At 34.6% G+C, this 18,066-nt stretch overlaps 3 protein-coding genes across 6 annotated transcripts; 2 read left to right on the top strand and 1 right to left on the bottom strand.

The window, feature by feature from the left end:
• Positions 1-13: 13 nt before the first annotated feature.
• On the top strand, positions 14-1,736 carry LOC130716763 (mavicyanin-like). Its single transcript, XM_057566771.1, has 2 exons — positions 14-866; positions 1,168-1,736. Exons 1-2 carry the CDS (start codon positions 680-682, stop codon positions 1,539-1,541), a joined length of 561 nt encoding a protein of 186 aa, XP_057422754.1. The 5' UTR covers positions 14-679; the 3' UTR covers positions 1,542-1,736.
• Positions 1,737-2,920: 1,184 nt separating this feature from the next.
• On the bottom strand, positions 2,921-6,942 carry LOC130718736 (transcription factor ABORTED MICROSPORES). The gene is made up of 9 exons (XM_057569359.1): positions 6,395-6,942; positions 6,050-6,161; positions 5,778-5,957; positions 5,528-5,606; positions 5,343-5,414; positions 4,911-5,244; positions 3,904-4,517; positions 3,438-3,614; positions 2,921-3,210 (listed from the first exon to the last, which is right to left on the bottom strand). Exons 1-9 carry the CDS (start codon positions 6,537-6,539, stop codon positions 3,022-3,024), a joined length of 1,902 nt encoding a protein of 633 aa, XP_057425342.1. The 5' UTR covers positions 6,540-6,942; the 3' UTR covers positions 2,921-3,021.
• Positions 6,943-13,608: 6,666 nt separating this feature from the next.
• Positions 13,609-17,537, top strand: LOC130717920 (uncharacterized). Of its 4 annotated transcripts, none has more exons than XM_057568326.1 (5): positions 13,609-13,896; positions 14,426-14,593; positions 14,858-15,001; positions 15,853-16,052; positions 16,401-17,537. In XM_057568326.1, exons 2-5 carry the CDS (start codon positions 14,467-14,469, stop codon positions 17,220-17,222), a joined length of 1,293 nt encoding a protein of 430 aa, XP_057424309.1. In that variant the 5' UTR covers positions 13,609-13,896; positions 14,426-14,466; the 3' UTR covers positions 17,223-17,537. The 4 variants fall into 4 exon arrangements, with proteins under 4 accessions (XP_057424309.1, XP_057424310.1, XP_057424307.1 ...); XM_057568327.1 differs by having other exon boundaries at positions 13,892-13,975; positions 14,858-14,926; XM_057568324.1 differs by having other exon boundaries at positions 13,892-13,975.
• Positions 17,538-18,066: the final 529 nt, after the last annotated feature.

Here is an 18,066-nt window from a genome sequence, read left to right as displayed (position 1 = left end):
GGCAGTGTTTTTGCGCGGAGAACTAACGTGTTAAAATTTTAATTACGCTCTTTCCTATGGAATTACTGTGTGTAAGCTAAAGCTGTCAGGAAATACTCAAATATCATTAATCACTGGTAAAGAGAAAAGACACTTGTAAAGTTGTTCTTATTAAAAATCAACTGTCGGGATTTGGTGTGTCTAGCTGCGGCAACATAGTTAAAATGATCAAATAAGATTACTATGTTACTTAATGCAAGAAGGGGAAGAGTATAAACGAGAAACAAAGTACACCATTGATTGTGAACTAGTATTTGGCAAACCCTATTTGAATAGCATTGCCAGCCAATCACAATATCTTGGGTGTGAAGTTAATAATCATTTCCTCCAAGCCTGTCAACCTTCAAGATATTGTAGTTTAAGTTTGTTTTGGGTCCATTAGGCCCTTTTAGTATTTTGTTATGCACACTTTATAATAGCATCTTTCAGTTAGTTTGAATGCCAAGCGTGTCTATAGCAATCTTTAAGCATCATTTAAACCAAACTCATGATTTCACAAACATCCCAATGTTGACAAAATCATAACATGAACTAGACTTCCATATTTGAGTGTCTTCTTCAAACACAAGCTAATCCTTGGCAGGTGGCAACAAACCTTTATTTCAGCCACTGCTCCATCACATCTTATATTTTCAGAGAAATGGGTGATGGAATTTTTTCAAAAAACTGCACCTTCCTTCTGGCAGCTCTTACTTTGCTCTCTAGTTTTCTCTTGAGTTCTGTCATGGCTAAAGTTTACACTGTTGGTGACCAAGAAGAATGGAGCAGTCAGACAAACTATGCTTTATGGGCAGAGGGGTACAATTTTAGCCTTGGCGATGTTCTTGGTACTTCATTCAATCTCTTCTTAGTTATTGTTTTCATCAGTTACAATTTTAGCTTTTGGTGATGTTCTTGGTACTTCATGCAATTTCAATTCCCGTGATTCTGAACATAAGTTCATATTCATGATAATTTAGAATAGCCAGCCTATAAGAGCTCATAAACTCAAAAATATTTGTTATCTTGTGCTTATTTTTGTAAGCTTGCTCAACCACTTGAATAAGTGTTTATGCTATGAGATAAGCTCTTCCAAATGATGCCTTAATTTTTTATCTTTTGCGTATTTTGTGTACTATTGTGGTGTAGTTTTCAAGTACTTGAAAGGGCAACATAATGTGTATGAAGTACAAGAGAACACTTTCCGATCATGTGATGCAAGTAGTGGAGTGTTGGCCAAGTACGAGAGTGGAGAAGATCATGTGGTTCTCAATGAGGTGAAGAGATATTGGTTCATTTGCAACATAGCAGGGCACTGCCTTGGGGGCATGAGGTTTGGAATTAAGGTGAAACATAGCAACATTGTTGTTACCTCTATTAATTCCACTGATGGTGATGCATTGAACCCACAAATTGAACCAAGTCCCTCTCACAATTCTTGTACAAGTTATATCTCTGAAAGATGGAGAGTGATTGGGAACTTTCTTCCTTTTGGATTACTCTTGTTCAACTTGAATTTTTGATGGAGAGTTTGCTTGGATATGTGGATTTGATTATTTATTTCTCTTCACATTGTTCTTTGATATGTGTGCATTTACCATTCATAAGACTTCAATGCAAAATTGTGAGGGATTCTTCATATACGCTAGGGGTTCACTTATTAGGCGCAGGGTTTGGTTAATTATCTTAATCCATTACAAGCAATTAAATTATGTACAATATCATATCATAATGATGAAAAATTAATTATTATATAATATGAAGGAAAACAATAGAATTTTCTAAGATTTAATTGCTGGAGTTTTTGGATTAAAAACATCGATAACAAGGAGAGGGTACTAAGTCAACTTGTTAGTGGCCTGTGAAATAAATCTTCTTTTGTGTGCGTTAATGGTTTAGATTATTTTTTTTTTGGTTATTGGGAGTTTAGATTAATTTTTTTGAACTTATGTTATAGATTAATTAAATTATAGTTTATTGGAAATTATTTTTTTAAAGGGTTAAGGGTCATATTAGTCTCTGTGTTTGTAAAAATATTTGATTTTGATCCCTCAGTCAAAAAACCGACAGTAACTGCATTATAAACCGCCAGTAATTGTAAAAACAACCGCCACTAATCGTCATTTTTTAGCTAAGGGACCAAAATCAAACACTTTTACAAATACAGGGACTAATATGACCCTTAACCCTTTTTTAAATTAGGCAAAGAAGAGATTTAATTTGTATTTTTAGTTTGAAAATAAATAATTTAATATATTAATATTAAGAAGATTATTGGTTTGAATTTCACATGCTACTAGTAGGTTAGGTAATTGATAAAAAAACTAATATTTAGATTTATTTAAATTTTAAAAACAGAAAAAGAAAAGAAACAGGAAAAAAAGTATAAGGATAAGAAAGAATTTATGGGGAAGCTTTTTTTGAAATTAGTGAGTAGATATCTCATGGAAGAATGAGCATGGACGATATACAAAAGTCGATATGTAGTTCATATGTATATTTTTATCTCAAATTTTAAGGGATAATTAATTTGAGAGTGTCATTAGATGTTCATGAGGCGTAAATTATTTCATAAGTTACACATTATATCTTGTGTTTTTTTAGCTATATTATATTTTTTTTTCCGAGTAAGAGTGCAAGTTAAAAGCTCGAAGTAAATGAGAACAAAAAAAATTTCATGTGGCTCTTGAGATACTATTTTCTGATTTAAGATTTCATGTCTATGTATTTTATTCTGAAAAATTACTTCATTGTTTCTTCATATGTTGATTTATTTCAATCAATGGTTACAGTATTGCAGTCTCTACCCCAAATCAAACAAATTGGGATCCAGAACCTCATTTTGCATTGTTAGTTGTGGATTATTTAATTAACCTGTCTTTGAAAGTTGTATCAATATTTTCTACTAATGAATGCTTGTATTCAGCTTATCCAATGTATAAATTCAACATTTTGAAAAATGTTTAGCTAATGACAAAGCTTGTGAGAGGACATATTGAAATTTTAACTATGAAATTGGTGCGGATGATAAGCACCCATCTGGTGGTTGTTGAGGTGATGCTGTTCCCTGCTGCCCACACCATTTTCTGATGTTGCTGTCATCTCATGACTCCACCCTCTTGTTCTGTTCCTTGTAAGCTCTAGTAGTGAGTCTCTTACATCCTCAGCCTCAACCATTTCACTGTCCTTTTTCTGTTAAGCACCCCCAAAAAATAAAAAGAGAACAATCATCATCATGCTTGTAAGTCTAACTGATTCAAATACATGTATTGACATGATATCACTACACTACAATTGATTCTAAAACCAAAACCAATCCAGGGATAAGCTAATGTGAGTAGCTTCTAGTGTCAGAATTGATTCTGAGGAAATAGAAGTTGATTAAAGTGTGCTATTAGTAGTAATACAAGTTATCTTACCTCCACTTTAAAAACATTTGACACCAGCCCCTTGTGGCTGGTCACTGTGGCATGTACTACATCCATGCCAAGGGTGTTCAAAGCCTCCATCAATTTCCCAAACCCTCCAGGCCTGTGCTCACAGAACACCTTCACAAAGTACTCATTCCCATCTATGAGAGCCACTTCCACTTGAGGCTGCAATATTCATGAAGTTCACTTAATTAAAGTCACCAAAGCACAGTTCACAAACAAAAGACAACACTACTCATCCAAAAACTAAGTGCATGGTTGGTTTAGTGTTTGGAGAAGTAACTTCACATAGAATTGAATCCAACAAAATTGATTATGATATAAGTGACTTGAAAGTAATATGATTTATGTTTGGATATGACCGATACGTTTACTATAAAAGTAACTTTTATACAAAAATAATAGTAACTTTTGTGCTAATCATGAAATCAAACATGCATTGAAATAAAAGTACCTCCATTTGCTGTGTTTGCTTGTCAGTGGCAGAAGCATCTTCCTGCTTTTGTTTTGACACATAGCCATTCCCTGGTGCCCCCACATGAAATCCATTTTGATTCTTACCATGTTCTGCTTTTGGAATATCTGGTTGGCCATTATTTCCATTGATGCAGTTGCTTTCAGCTCCTGTGTCTGAATTTTCCTCAAGCTCATCCTGGAGCTCTTTCACTTGCTTCTGCAAATCCTTCACAAACTCAATGGCATCCCCAAGAATGGATGCTCTATCCAGCTTGGAAATTCTTGGAACCAGAGAACGAAGGTTATACAGTCTGTCATTCAGCTTCTTCCTTCTCTTCCTCTCAGCTACAAGGTTTTTGGACTGGTTTCCTTTCCCATTTCTTCTCCTGTATTTCCCATCATCCTCTTCTTCATTCTGGTCACTGCAATCTGACATTGAATCTGAACGGCCAACAACATGTTTCATCAAGTCCTTGTGTTCTTGCTTCTCCTTGTTGTCCAAGGGATCCACATATTGAGTATCAGTACTCATCAAGCATTTCTGATATGTGTCATGTTCCTCCTCTGCTTTGGAATTCAGTAAGTTACCTTGCTTGTCATAAAGGAATGAACCTGTTCAAAAAAAATGAAAACTATAGAAAATGAGAATATTCTATTATTTTCCTAAAATACTATATGGTTTGATCCTATTTTCTAATTACTACTAATTTGAGCTAGTTTGATGATTATTTTTTGTCAATCAGTTTTTGGATTTTAAAAACAGAAAAAAAAATCTTTAGTATCCACAATTTTCAAAATCAGTAATGTAAAACAGTTGTTAATTTCAACTTTTAGAACTTAAATCTCAGAACATATCAGCCTGAAACACATATTGCTTAGATGATTTTTTTTTTCTTTTCATCTTCTGAGAAACAGGTTTTAAAAGTTGTTTTTTGATAATAGTTTTAAAGTCCATAATATAATACCATTAAGGGAATTACACAAACTATTTATTTCTTACAGAACCTTGGTATTCTTCAGAAAAGGTATTGTTTTTCATTCTGTTGTTCTGGTCGTAATTGAAATGCTGCATGAAGTTCAGTGGGGAATTGCAGAGGCCAATGCGGTTCATAGAGATGTCATGTGGGAGACTTGAAGTTTCTGATGGCTGGAAATGAATATGGTTCCTGTTGTTATTGTTGTTCCCTTCATTTTCATCCCCTAGAAGTGGATTTGATTGCATGTTGCTCATTGAATTTACATCAATGTTGATGCTGGCTGAGAGGTTCACTGCTTCCTGATCCATCAACACAATGCACTGTGCTGTGACAAAATCTATCACATGATGATCTTCAGGGACCTGTTACAAAAATGTACCAGAGAAAGTTCAACATATGCATAGATTATAAATGCTACCTACTCTAAAAGAGTGAATAAGAACTTAGGACATGGCAGTACTTGTTTTGTTACAAACAGCTCTACTAGTCCACCTGGTACAGGAATCAAAACCTGGGTCCCATTAATTGTTTCCTGCAAAATTAGTACTCAACCTATTATTAAATTAGCTGAAAAAAGGTGAGATTCATTCTGCATCCCATAGATGAAGTAAGAAAATCGGATTTAAAGTAGAGAAATTAGCTTACTTCCAAAGTGTTTGGATCCAAACTATTGGAATAGTTCAACCAATTGGGTTGGTTTGTTAATAGGGTCTGTGCATGAATCCTGTTCATTGGCTAGCAAGGTTAGATTACTAGACATATAATCAACAGAAACAATACAAAAAAGTTTATCCCACTAAGTGAAGTTGGTTATTTGGATGACTTGATCTCATATTAAAGATAAACTAGTGTTACATTGGCAAGGAAATATATGTAGGTAATGAAGAATACATACCCTGAATCTGTGGGTATGGAAGTGGTAAGTTGGGAAAGAAGATCACAGGTTTTTGTTCTAGGGTGTGGAATCATGGTATCCCTGCATGAAGCAGCTGAAGAGACAGGAAAAATGTGTTCTTCCCCAGCATTTTGATTGTTATCAGTGCCAGCACAACAGCATCCAAACCACTCAAGAAACCTAAAGAACATCACAATTAGACAAGAAAAATAAATAGAAAAGGAGAGAAAAATTGGGATGAATGGATGATTAATTATGTTAATTTATATAACCTTTGGTCTTCACTCAATTTCCAGCAGACACAGTAGTCCCAGCCATTCAAACCCACAAGGGGTCTTAGTCTTTCAGTTAAGCTTTGCATGGTGATGATGTTGTTCATGTCACCTGCAATAATTGATAAATGCCAAGTATAGAAACCAATTAGCCATAAAGAATTTGTCACATACCAAATTCATATGTGTATGTCTTATATTTGTTTGTAGAGAAAAAACAAAATAAGAATGTAGTGTCATAAACATAACATATCAGATATTGTTACTATTTCTTGCATTGTTGAAATTCTCACTTGCATTCACACAAATACTCCACATACAGAATAAAACAAATTAGATGTAGACCTGATAGATGATAGTAGAACTTCCTCTTTGATCTCCCAAGAGCAAGATGGCTAAGGCTACTTCCTTTGACTAAAAGCAAGAAAAGCAAGAACAAAATTGAAGAACAAACAGACCAGAAGCAGAAGAAACAAAAACTGTGATCCATACAACAAACTCAGTTGACAGCTATGTCATCCCAAAATTTGGATCATGAATCAGCTTTTCATTCATCATAATGATGCCTAGAAGTTACTCACAGAATCTTATACGAAGAATTGATTTTATCTTTAATATTAATTGTGTAAGAATTTCCAAACACGCACTTAAGCCGAAATTCTCATCTCAGCTAACTTGAATATGATTTTGTGAGTATATATATTGGGGCGTGAGTGTCTGTTACTATGGTAGGTGAACTGCAAAGGGTGAATGAGAGAGAATTTTGTTGTGAAATAATTATTTTGCTTTCAGTTAGGGAAGAGAAACGAGAAATGAGGAAAGAAAGGTGCATAGAAAGATATTAATGATGGCAGGAGCATATTGCATGATCCAAGATGGCGTACAAAACCTTAACTACCTTGCTCAAGTTTAAGTTTTTCATTCGTTTTGGATAGTAATATCTCTCAAACTTCAACTACTCCACTACATCACTCTATTTTAACCACAAATGGAAGCTGTCTCTACATATATAAGTCTATACTAATCTCTTTCTTGATCATGAGATCATCCAAATATATGGATGGCTAAGATTTAAAGTTGATCAGATCACTTAAGCACTAGGTTGCATCCCGTCGATACATAGTGGGATGCGAGAACAACAACAAAAAATCAGTAATGGGGATGCGCAAAATAGATGACACATCATATAATATGATAGTCATCTCCCCGAATAGAAGGTGAAATGATGATGCCTCCTTATATCACCTCTAACCAAAAGCTGACAACAAGTCATTATCCAACATCTTGTAAGAGCAATTCAAAAGTGAGGTGAGGCCTAACCTCGCCACCACCTCTCGCATAAATATGTGTCTAATGAGAAGCTACTTCAATTTCTTCTCATGATTGATGCACTTAATTTCTCTATGGTCCTTGACTCCTTGCAAAAGATTTCAAAACCTAATAAGCCATTAACGTCAATTATATATACCAATCAAACTAAAGCAATTCAAATGAGTTTTTAATATTGTGTTGTTCCATATGTCTATGGCCATGGTGAAACCACTCATCATGACATATAAGTCTTCAAGCCCTCCTAGGTATGAAGTCGGAGGGTCCGGCTTCTGGTATTCTGATAGTGGTTACTCTAGTGGTTGTAATTGAACAATAATGCACGCTCTCTTTGAATGAATGCAAACGGTGAATAGGGTCGTGAGAGACCACTAGCATAAGCCCCACCACTGGTTCTCTCAATAAATTTTCCGGTTTTAAAAATAGAAAACTGTTTTTAAAAATCGCAAACAAACAAGAACCTAAAAGACATATTTTTTACTTTCTCCAAAAGTGGGGTGGTATATTTAGAGATGTGAGTGGTGTTTATGTAGTTTGCATTTTGTTTTTTTGGGTCAATGTAGTGCATTGAAAACTTGGAGCAGGCAATTGAGGCCTAAAAAAGTATATAGCAGAGCTGTATTTCATTGTCAATTCAACATTACATGTATCTCTATATATACACATAGTGACTAACAACTCAAGAGATATAAGCTCTACATTTGAATTTAAACTGGAGATAAAATAGCAACTTGATATAGATACATAATGTATCAATATATCAATTCTTCACGTGCTAACAGAAAATATTTGCTGCTCCTCTTCTTGTGGTAACTGATTGGTAACTGGTTATCTTTTACGCCCCCGCAAGATGATGTCACCATCAATGACATGCATCTTGTCTCTAAATGTGCAGAACTTGGCAGCAGATAAAGGTTTAGTCAAGGCATCAGCTGGTTGGTCTTTAGTTGATATGTGAGAGACAGTGAGCTTACCTTGTTGAACTAGTTCCCTGACAAAGTGAAAATCAATGGCTAAGTGTTTCATTCTTGAGTGAAAAACTGGGTTGGCACATAGATACGTGGTCCCAATATTATCACAATGAATTCTAGGCATAGAGGGCAAAGGGTGACCAAGTTCTGAGAGAAGAGTGGTAAGCCAAGTTATCTCTGCTGCAGTATTAGCAACACTGCGATATTCAGCCTCAGTGGATGATCGAGCGACAATGTGTTGTCTTTTTGATGACCAAGAGACTAGATTGCCACCAAGGAAAATGAGATAGGCTGATGTGGAGGTGAAATCATCAACATTTCCAGCCCAATCGGCATCACTGTACCCTTCCAATGATAAAGTAGATGTTCTGCGCAATTGAAGACCATAGTTTAGAGTTCCTTTTAGGTAACGCAGAATGCGTTTGAGCTGTTGCAGATGAATTTCAGTGGGCTTATGCATGAATTGAGACAACTTATTAATAGCAAAGGAGACATCAGGCCTTGTATGAGTGATATATTGAAGTGCACCAACTATGCTGCGAAACTCAGACGCGTCTACAGCGGCTGAACCATCATTCAATTTAAGAGAGGTAGTGGTGCATAGAGGAGTAGAACATGGTTTCGCCCCCGTCATGTTATGCCGCTCCAATAAATCTCGAATGTATTTGTGCTGTGAGAGGAGTAAACCAGCAGAGTTAGGAATAATTTCAATGCCAAGAAAATAATGTGGTGTGCCAAGATTCTTAAGAGAGAATCGATTGGACAAGTCTTGAATGAACCGCTGCACAAAGCCACTTGAATTTCCTGTTATCAAAATGTCATCGACATAAACAAGGAAGTAAGCTTGGACTGAATTAGTGGAGTAAATGAACAGAGAGGCATCACTATGACTTGCATGGAACCCATATGACAGCACATAATGCTTTAGAGCTTCATGCCAGGCCCGTGGGGCTTGGCGCAATCCATAAATCGCTTTTCGAAGCTTGCAAACATGGCCCGGATATTGCTGGTCAACAAATCCACGAGGTTGTTGCATGTAAACTGTCTCTGACAAGTCACCTTGAAGGAAGGCATTGTTAACATCAAGTTGATGAAGTTGCCAAGAATGAGCCAAGGCCAAAGTGAGAACCACCTTGATGGTTTGTGGTTTAATGACAGGAGAGAAAGTTTCCTTAAAATCAATGCCCGGTGTTTGAGTGAACCCCTTAGCTACAAGTCGAGCTTTGTAACGAGAGATAGAACCATCCGAATTCCGCTTAATCCGAAATAGCCATTTACATTGAACCACATTATGACCCTTTGGGGCAGGAACCAGTTGCCAAGTGCCATTACGCATAAGTGCATTAAACTCTTCAGACATAGCGTTCCGCCAATGGGAATATTTTGCAGCTTCAGTCACATTGGAGGGCTCAAGATTTTCCTGCAAGGGATGCTTGCTAACAGAAAAGGCAGTTTTTGGTTTGAAAATATTATTTTGAGATCTGGTGATCATGGTGTGTGTTCTTGTGGGTAGAGATAGAGATGGTGGGGCTGCAGTAGGAGAGTGTGAAGGTGAAGGTGTGTTACCTGAAGCCGTTTGAAGCGCAGGAGTGGGATCCATGTGAGCTGTTGAACTGTGGGCGGCCTCATGAGAATTGATAGTGGAGCTAATGTTGGCTGGTACTAAGGTGGTGTGCGGTGGTGGAAATTCTGATTGAGTTGAAAGTGGGGTGATATTAGGTGGTTGGGTGATTGGGTGTGAATTTGACATGGGTGAGCGCGAGAGAGGATTAGGGAGAAGAATTTGGGGTGGGGTGGAATAGTTAGGTACAGGTGGAGCTTGAGGTGGGATTTGTTGTAGTTGGGAATAAGGGAATTTATTTTCCATGAATGTGACATGTCTGGATATAAAGGTTTTATTAGACACTGGTTCATGACAAATATATGCATACTGTGAGTCAGAGTAGCCAAGGAAGACACAAGGTTGAGAGGTGGGCTGCAATTTATTTGTGGTGTACGGTTTCAACCAAGGAAAACAAAGACACCCATAGGAATGAAGACGGTTATAGTATACAAGAGGCTTTTTTGTAGTCAATTGGGATTGGGCTGAGTTCCACACGAACAGGCCCAAAACTAACCATTTGATTTATCCTAACTTCCTGGCCCACAACACCCACTTTTTAAAACATGCATGCACATGTCATACTTTATTTCCTAACACCTGTATTCATTTAAGAAATAGCATATATTCCATTTTATGTAATACCAAATCCAAAGAGTTCCCTGTACTTATCAATATATCAAGGATAACGATAGGTGTATATCCATTTTTCAAAAAACGTTTAATGGATATACATTTTATAAGATGGTTTTTAAGTGTTGTTAATATTTATGGCGGTTAAAAATTATCATTAAACTATATGTGTATTAAATGTCTAGTAAGGGTGAATGTTGATGTAATATTTTATGATAAATTAAGGAGAGGGTAATAGCAATTTCTAGAAGGAAGAAAGGGTTGGCACAATACTACTACTAAATTAACAAACTTCTAAGAAAGTCATTAGCATATATAATATTCCGAAAGATTCTGAGCCACATAATGAAGTCGCTTATGATGCAGACATTGATGATTTTACGCATGCAACATTCATGGAACTTGTTATGGAATTGAATGGTTTAACAACATTCATTTATATGTCTTTTGAAAACGTTGCTCATGGGAACTCCTCCTACCATTGCGTACGTACGAGAAATAACATGTGGTGGTTATAATAAATCCTGAGACGTTTCTAGCTCTTTATTAAAATATGCTGCAAAAGGTTGCAAAAGTCGTTGAAGGTTGTAATCGGTGCAGGAGTACTGCTGGACCAAATTGAGTCAACAAAATAACAAAAGAAAAAGAAGAGAAACTAGTTCCTTGCATTCACACCGTACGTACATACAAATTAAACAAACACCAGCTGCTTGATCTATCCACGCTAATTAACATTACTATTATATAACAAATTAAAGCTTAAATATACTGTTTAGTCTCATAATCTAATGCTTATGCATGTGATTTTGATTAAGAAAAGAAAAAAAAAATGAAATGATTCCTCTTCGGTCTGTTCCATAGCCACGATCAATGGTTGCTCCTATAAGCAATAATGTTCGACCATGTCCGGTGGAGCTAATACTCAGGACAGCACCCAATATATTATTTGAGAAAAATGAAATATGTGTAACTTAAATCAATTAATCGCTCATTGTTAGTTTAACTTAATTTTCTTAAAACGAAAAATGAAGATAAGTTTCTAGATTGAAAAGAAAGATAAAGAATTCAAGGTTGAAAATTTTAAAGTCCATCCTTGCCACAAATTTCGGTACGCCATAGTGGGAGAGAAAGTAACTTGTTCACAGCAGCATGATTTTGAAAACCAGAAAGAACGGGCACGTGTTATGTCTATTGATGTCATGGATTACATATATATTATTTTTTTCCCAAAGTATTTACATTTTTTTATAGGCCAAAAGTATTTACATAAGTACATATACCGATAGTTGTATACTAATCTTTTACATAAAAACGGCTCCATGTTGTTAGTTAGCGGACAAGTGCCTTCACTAAACATTTTAATTTTTCAAAGATGGGTAGCTCACATACTTAAATTAAAAGTGATAGTAGGTGAAGAGTTACCGTTCGAATCCTTATGAGGGATCATTTGTATTATTTTATTACCAACTAATATGTGTTTATGAAAAAAAAAATTAAATTTTCTTAACAATATATATATATATAACATGTAAAAATTGTCCTAAATAGCAATAATAATTTATTCACAACAACTCCACTTACACCATAATAATTTTGTTTTTGATTTTATTTCGCTTTCTCTTTTGTTACAAGTTATGGTAATTTTGCAGTGAACTTTCTTGCTATAAAGTATGAATGCTTCTATTTATGCTGACTCAGTTTGAGTGGAAGAGGTTTCGGTGGCAGTTGTCCCTTTTGTGGACTCTAATCTAGTGTCGTAGCTTTTTTGTCTTTTGGCATCTGATTAATGATATTTTCCTTTAAAAAATATGGGAGATAGAAATTGAATATAAAGAAATGAAAGATATTAGGTGATATGAATGGATTAAAACTTAGTTAATTTTTTTTAAAAAAATAATATTATTTTCAATGCTACTTTTTCTTTTTTGATAGGCAAATGTTAGTGGTTAATTACTCGCTAAATTAAAAAGTCCAGTGATTAGATGATTAGTGCCTAATCTTTTCACAATATTTTATACATTTTGCATTTTATATTAATACCCCCACGTATTATTTTTTTTTATAAAATATTATTATATTATAAAATATAAATATGAAACACACTATTACATTTTTAATAAGATAGTATATCCAAAAATCTTTTAATTTTTAATTTTAAAATATTTTTTAATTTAAAATTAAATATGATATGGAAAATTCATAAATTTTAATTGAATGATAAAAAATTACACAATTAGTGGATAGTAATTAATTTTTTTAAATATGAATATTTTTTGAAATGTTTTAAATATGAATATAAAACTTTCTATATACCCCTGTCCATTAAAATAGAGTTTAGTCAAATTCAGTTGAATCATCTAGAAAGTCTATAGTATTCAAATAATAAAATATATTATTTTAATTTAAATTCATGAATGATGAATACTTTATCATTTTATATCATTCTTTTATTTTCATATGAAGACCACATTTATTGGAGCCATTAAATAGCATAGTACAAAAATATTAGTTTAATAAATATAGAAATATTAAAATCATATGTCACCAACCGCCCATTAAAGTAGAGTTAAATCACATTCAGCTCAATTCTGTATAGCATACGCGAATCGAATCTTTAAAAAAAAAAACTCATATTCTGATGCAATAATGAACCAAACTGTGCTAAGAACAAGAAATAGGAGCTGGAGGAACAGCATAGTACAGTTACTTACGGAGGTTGTCATGTTCACACAATAACCAAATTCAGCAATTTGCACTCGCCGCGCGTGACTTTCTAGATCCTAAAAAATTATCCTCTCTAAAAATACCAGCAACTCACTCGGTACGTTTAATTACACTCATTGTGATTGATTTATTTCTTTTATATAGTATGCTCCTTGTTATAATCAAGAGAAATGAAATAAATCAATTATGGCTGTTGTGCCGGTGGGTATTTTTAAAAGAGTGTGTTACTATCGAGCCTTCTATTTTTTTATTGTGAAACTTTGAAAAGCGGTGAAATCTGCTTCAGTCTTCTTTCTTTCTTTGTTTCATGGGAGTATTTTAATGGTTCATTGGTCAAAGTGTGTGCAAAATTCTAAATTTCTAATCACACACAACAGCTTTGGTCAAAAAACAAACGCTTCCTCCTACATCTTCTCATTTTTTTTCTCATTCCTTGATTGTATGCTGAGAAAAAGAAAATTAATAACAAACAAAACCACATATTTCTCAACAAACCTGATACTCTTTGATTTGCAACTTGTGGCTGGCTTGCCTACAACAACAACACCTACCTCTTCAACCTTGCATCACCATCTTCTTTGACTTCTTAGGTTGCTGCTTTTTGAATCCTTTTTCTTGTGTTGATTTTTCCTCATTTGGTGTTCTGGTTTCTTTGTTTCATGGGCTGCTGTATGTGTCTAGTTTCAGTTTCTACTGGATTTGTGTGTGTTCAAGTTTTCGTGTTTGATTTTCTGAGATTTGTTTTGATAATACTAAGGTTTTAAGAAATATGCATTGTAAATGTAAAACAAAACTTTCTGGAAAGTGTTTTATGTTTCCAATGATAACTTCTGACAAGTGTGAGTGGAAGTACAGAAAAAAGTTAAACCCTGTTTCTTCTTCTTTGTTTTATCCCCCTTCTCTTGGAAGGGAGTGAATTTGATTGGATAGAATAGGAGATGAAAAGTTTCACAGAAAATATTGATTTTGTTAGGCTCCCTATACTTTTTGTTTTATATCTTTTTAATAAAATTTTGTGTCTTGCTCAGATTTGGCTTGGGATTTGTGTGTTCCCTTTTTCTTTGTGTTATCATATATTGTGATTTAATTGAAGTTTCTTGTGTGTATTGGATGAAACAGGTACAGTAGGTTCAGTTGGTGAGACTTGGAAAGAGAAAAGGATGGCTCAAACTGGAAGAGTTATGCCAAATTGTTTATATGCAGCTAATCCCTACCATGAATGCACTGAGGCATGCTTGCATAAGATCAAGGAAACCAAGCTGCCACCTAAAACTAAGAAGACTTCTGGTTAGTTTTATTTTCTGACTTTTCCCTGTTTATGCACTCTGTGTATTTGATTTATTGTCTGACAGAAAATTCAATTTTCACTGTTTTTGGCCTATCCTGAATTTTTTTTTTCCTTCTTTCTGGAATTTAGTTACTAATGAGAATCAATTAGATGTTGATTTCATAAGATGATTTGTGAATAACTCCTAATTGATGTTAAATAACTTGCTAGCTGTGAATCTCTGAACACTTGAAGATCTGTGTGTTTTTTTCTTTCTATGAAAGATTATCGCAGAAGTGTTACAGATGGTGAGCTAGGGAAAAAGATGAATGAAGAAAAACGCACCAACTCAGGTTGTCCTAAAGCTTCTAATCCTTACCATGTGTGTGGTCATACTTGTCCCAAAACAATGTCAGGAGCTGATTCAGGTTTATATGAACAGTAAAAATAATTTACTTTTTTCTTTTACCCAATTTAACTGGTTATACAGTGTGTTTTCTTGGATTGAATCAATTTTTGGGTAAGATTTCTCCTCAGGTCCAACCTGTTCTTACAGAAATACACCTATAGAATCAATTTTTACTGATGTCATGTTAGGTTTCATAGTGAAATGTGAAAGGATCGCATCTAGTTAGAAGAAACTAAGTTTAGTACTAGTTTTTTAAAAGTATGCACATTGATTTTGTGTAAATTGAGAAACCAATCATTCAGTGAATTTCAGTGTTTCTTCCGTTTTAGATATGTCATCTTATCCACTCTTTTGATTCAAATGAAAGTATGAAACTATGTTTGTTGTTTATCTACAATTTAATCTAGAAACATATCCATTTGGAGACTGAAAATATAAACGGTGGTCTCTTTTGATATGATTCAGACTTCAATAGGTTGCGTACAAATAATGTAAACTGCATTGAAACTGTGATTTCGTCTACGACAAAAAAACATTTGACTGTCCATCCCATAAATCTGCAATATCTATGTAGTGCATGTTTGGATACAGGGTAGAACCTAAAACATTACAGTAGATTTAAAATCATGATGAACAGTCACAAAAGTTGAAAGAAGTTGGTTTTATCCACTGTCATTTGGTTGATGTGATTTTTCACAATGTATCCAAAGATGCACTGTTAATAAAGTTGCTAGCAAGTTTTGTCTGCTAATCTGTTTGACTAGTTTACCAATTTTTCTTTAAGATGATAAAGAGATCATTGATATACCGAGTGAGCTTAACTTTCAGTCACAATGAATATGTTTCTGACTGAACTCTCTCAAATTGCAGGTGTGATTCCATTGAAGTTTGGCAGTAAAAAGAAGCTGGGTTCTAAGCCAGAACTTCCTGTTCTTGACAATATTCCAGCCTCAAAAATTGGAGCTATATACCTCTCTGATGCTACATCACCAATATCAAATTACTATGAAAAGAAAAAGGTAAAGCCAAAAAGCAATGAACTAATACCAGTTTCTGGAGAATTACACAAGGTAGTGCCATCTCTTTCCTCACATTCTCTTTAGACAATATTTCTTTTTCAAAATTTTGTGATGTTCATAAATAAGTTTTTAGTCACTCATTTTCTAGTTAGATTTGGTTTTATAAACCAATGAGTTGTATAAATCATGTAAAAATTAAAATCACTATTATCTTGGGTGATCAGTAATATTTTGATACATGTTATAAACTGAAATTTTTGAAGACTCATGTCAAAATATTTCCGGACCACCTAAGGTTGTGGTTAATTTACCTCATATTCACTTGGAGTGGTTTAGACTTTACAAACCCAAACAAAAATATTGCTGACTTGTCTCTTTCCCTTGTTTTCTTTGACCAAGCCTGCCAATCACAAAGCAGAATCAGAGAATGGTTGTGAGCATCTTGCCGTCCCAGTGAAAACAAAGCAAGAAGGGGACAAAAATTCTTCACCCAAAGTTGTTCCAATCACAACTTCTGTTGATGACACAGGATCAGAAGCTGTCACCACAAAGTCCCTTTGTGGGTCCTCCAAACATTTCTGTTCTTCTGATGACATTGATGATCAAGACAGTGATGATGATAATGATGGAGAGGAGACTGAGTCTGTGGTTTCTGAGACACGTGTCCCAGTTGGAAGATATCATGTCAAAGAAAGCTTTGCTCCAATTCTGAGATCCATCTTTGAGAAATATAAAGACATAGGAGCAAGTTGTCACTTGGAATCACTTGTTATGAGGTCCTATTACATTGAGTGTGTGTGCTTTGTGGTTCAAGAGTTGCAATCCACCACAATCATGCAATTAACAAAGTCCAAAATCAAGGAATTGTTAGCTATTCTTAAGGACATTGAATCTGCTCAGCTTCGTGTGGCGTGGTTGCGTACCATAGTGGATGAAATTGCTGAGAACATTGAGCTCTTCAGTGAGCACCGCGACGTCGAGGCGGCGAAGGCGAACTATGATCTTGAAATGGAGAAGTTGAGGAAAGAGCTGGAGTCAGAAAATGAAATTTTGGTGCAGAAAGAGAAAGAGGTGAGTGATATTAAAACAAAGATTGAAGATATCAAAGAGCATTTGAGTGAGCTTGAGGTGAAGGCTTCTGATTTGGATAAGAACTTGTTGTCTATCAAGTCCAAGGTTCAGAATTTGGATAGCAAGTCCTTGCTAGATGATCTACTGTGATATTATTCGATCGATCAGCTGCTTCATTTTTCTCATAATTAATTATGAAACCTGGAAACTAGGCATTGAAGCTTCTCCTGGTCAGAATTAATTATGATTTTATAATCAATTGTAGAAGGACTTTTAAATTTATGTTTGGCTAATTGGTATGTCTTTAGAATGTGGTTGTAATAGTTACTTAACAAGTAGAGTTTGCTGCTGAATAAACGCATGGGAGGTATAGGTAATGTGGTAAGAATACATATTACAACCCGACACAAATGCACTGCAATTTTTTATTTATATTGATTATACTGTCCCATCAACATTTTGGTCTGTTTTGGTCTTAGAACTGGTTATGTGAACCCCTCACTGGACCTTCATTAATTTATTTAGTTTTGTTGAGCCAAGTACCCATTCTTCATTTTAATTAGTTAAAGTTTATTTGGTTATTTTATAATGAACTATTTGACTGAAATAGAGTTGTTTAATAAACGAGCTATTTATATAAATTTTCTCAAAGTCTCAAACACTTACACAAATGTTTATGCTATAAAATAAATTTAAATTAATTCTTCTAAAGGCAAGAGTTCATTTTTTTTTTGTCAAAGTCATTGTAGTCTTATATTTCTTTGTCAAGATATTGTAGTCATTCTACAACAATTACAAGTTTGGTCCTTTTTCAGTTGGATCAAGAGAAAGAATAGTCCAAGTCTACGCACTTCTAACTACTCTAATTGGATCAAGACTTTCAGTTGTGAAGATATATCCATAGAATCCGAAATCCATTGGTCTTACAATGAGATCGTTTGATAACCAAATAATATGTGGGTGGGTAGTAATAATATAATTGTGTGGTGTCACA

This window comes from Lotus japonicus, chromosome 5, assembly GCF_012489685.1.
Source record: "Lotus japonicus ecotype B-129 chromosome 5, LjGifu_v1.2".
In the NCBI taxonomy this organism is placed as follows: Eukaryota; Viridiplantae; Streptophyta; class Magnoliopsida; order Fabales; family Fabaceae; genus Lotus; species Lotus japonicus.
This window is presented reverse-complemented; position numbering and strand designations above follow the sequence as displayed.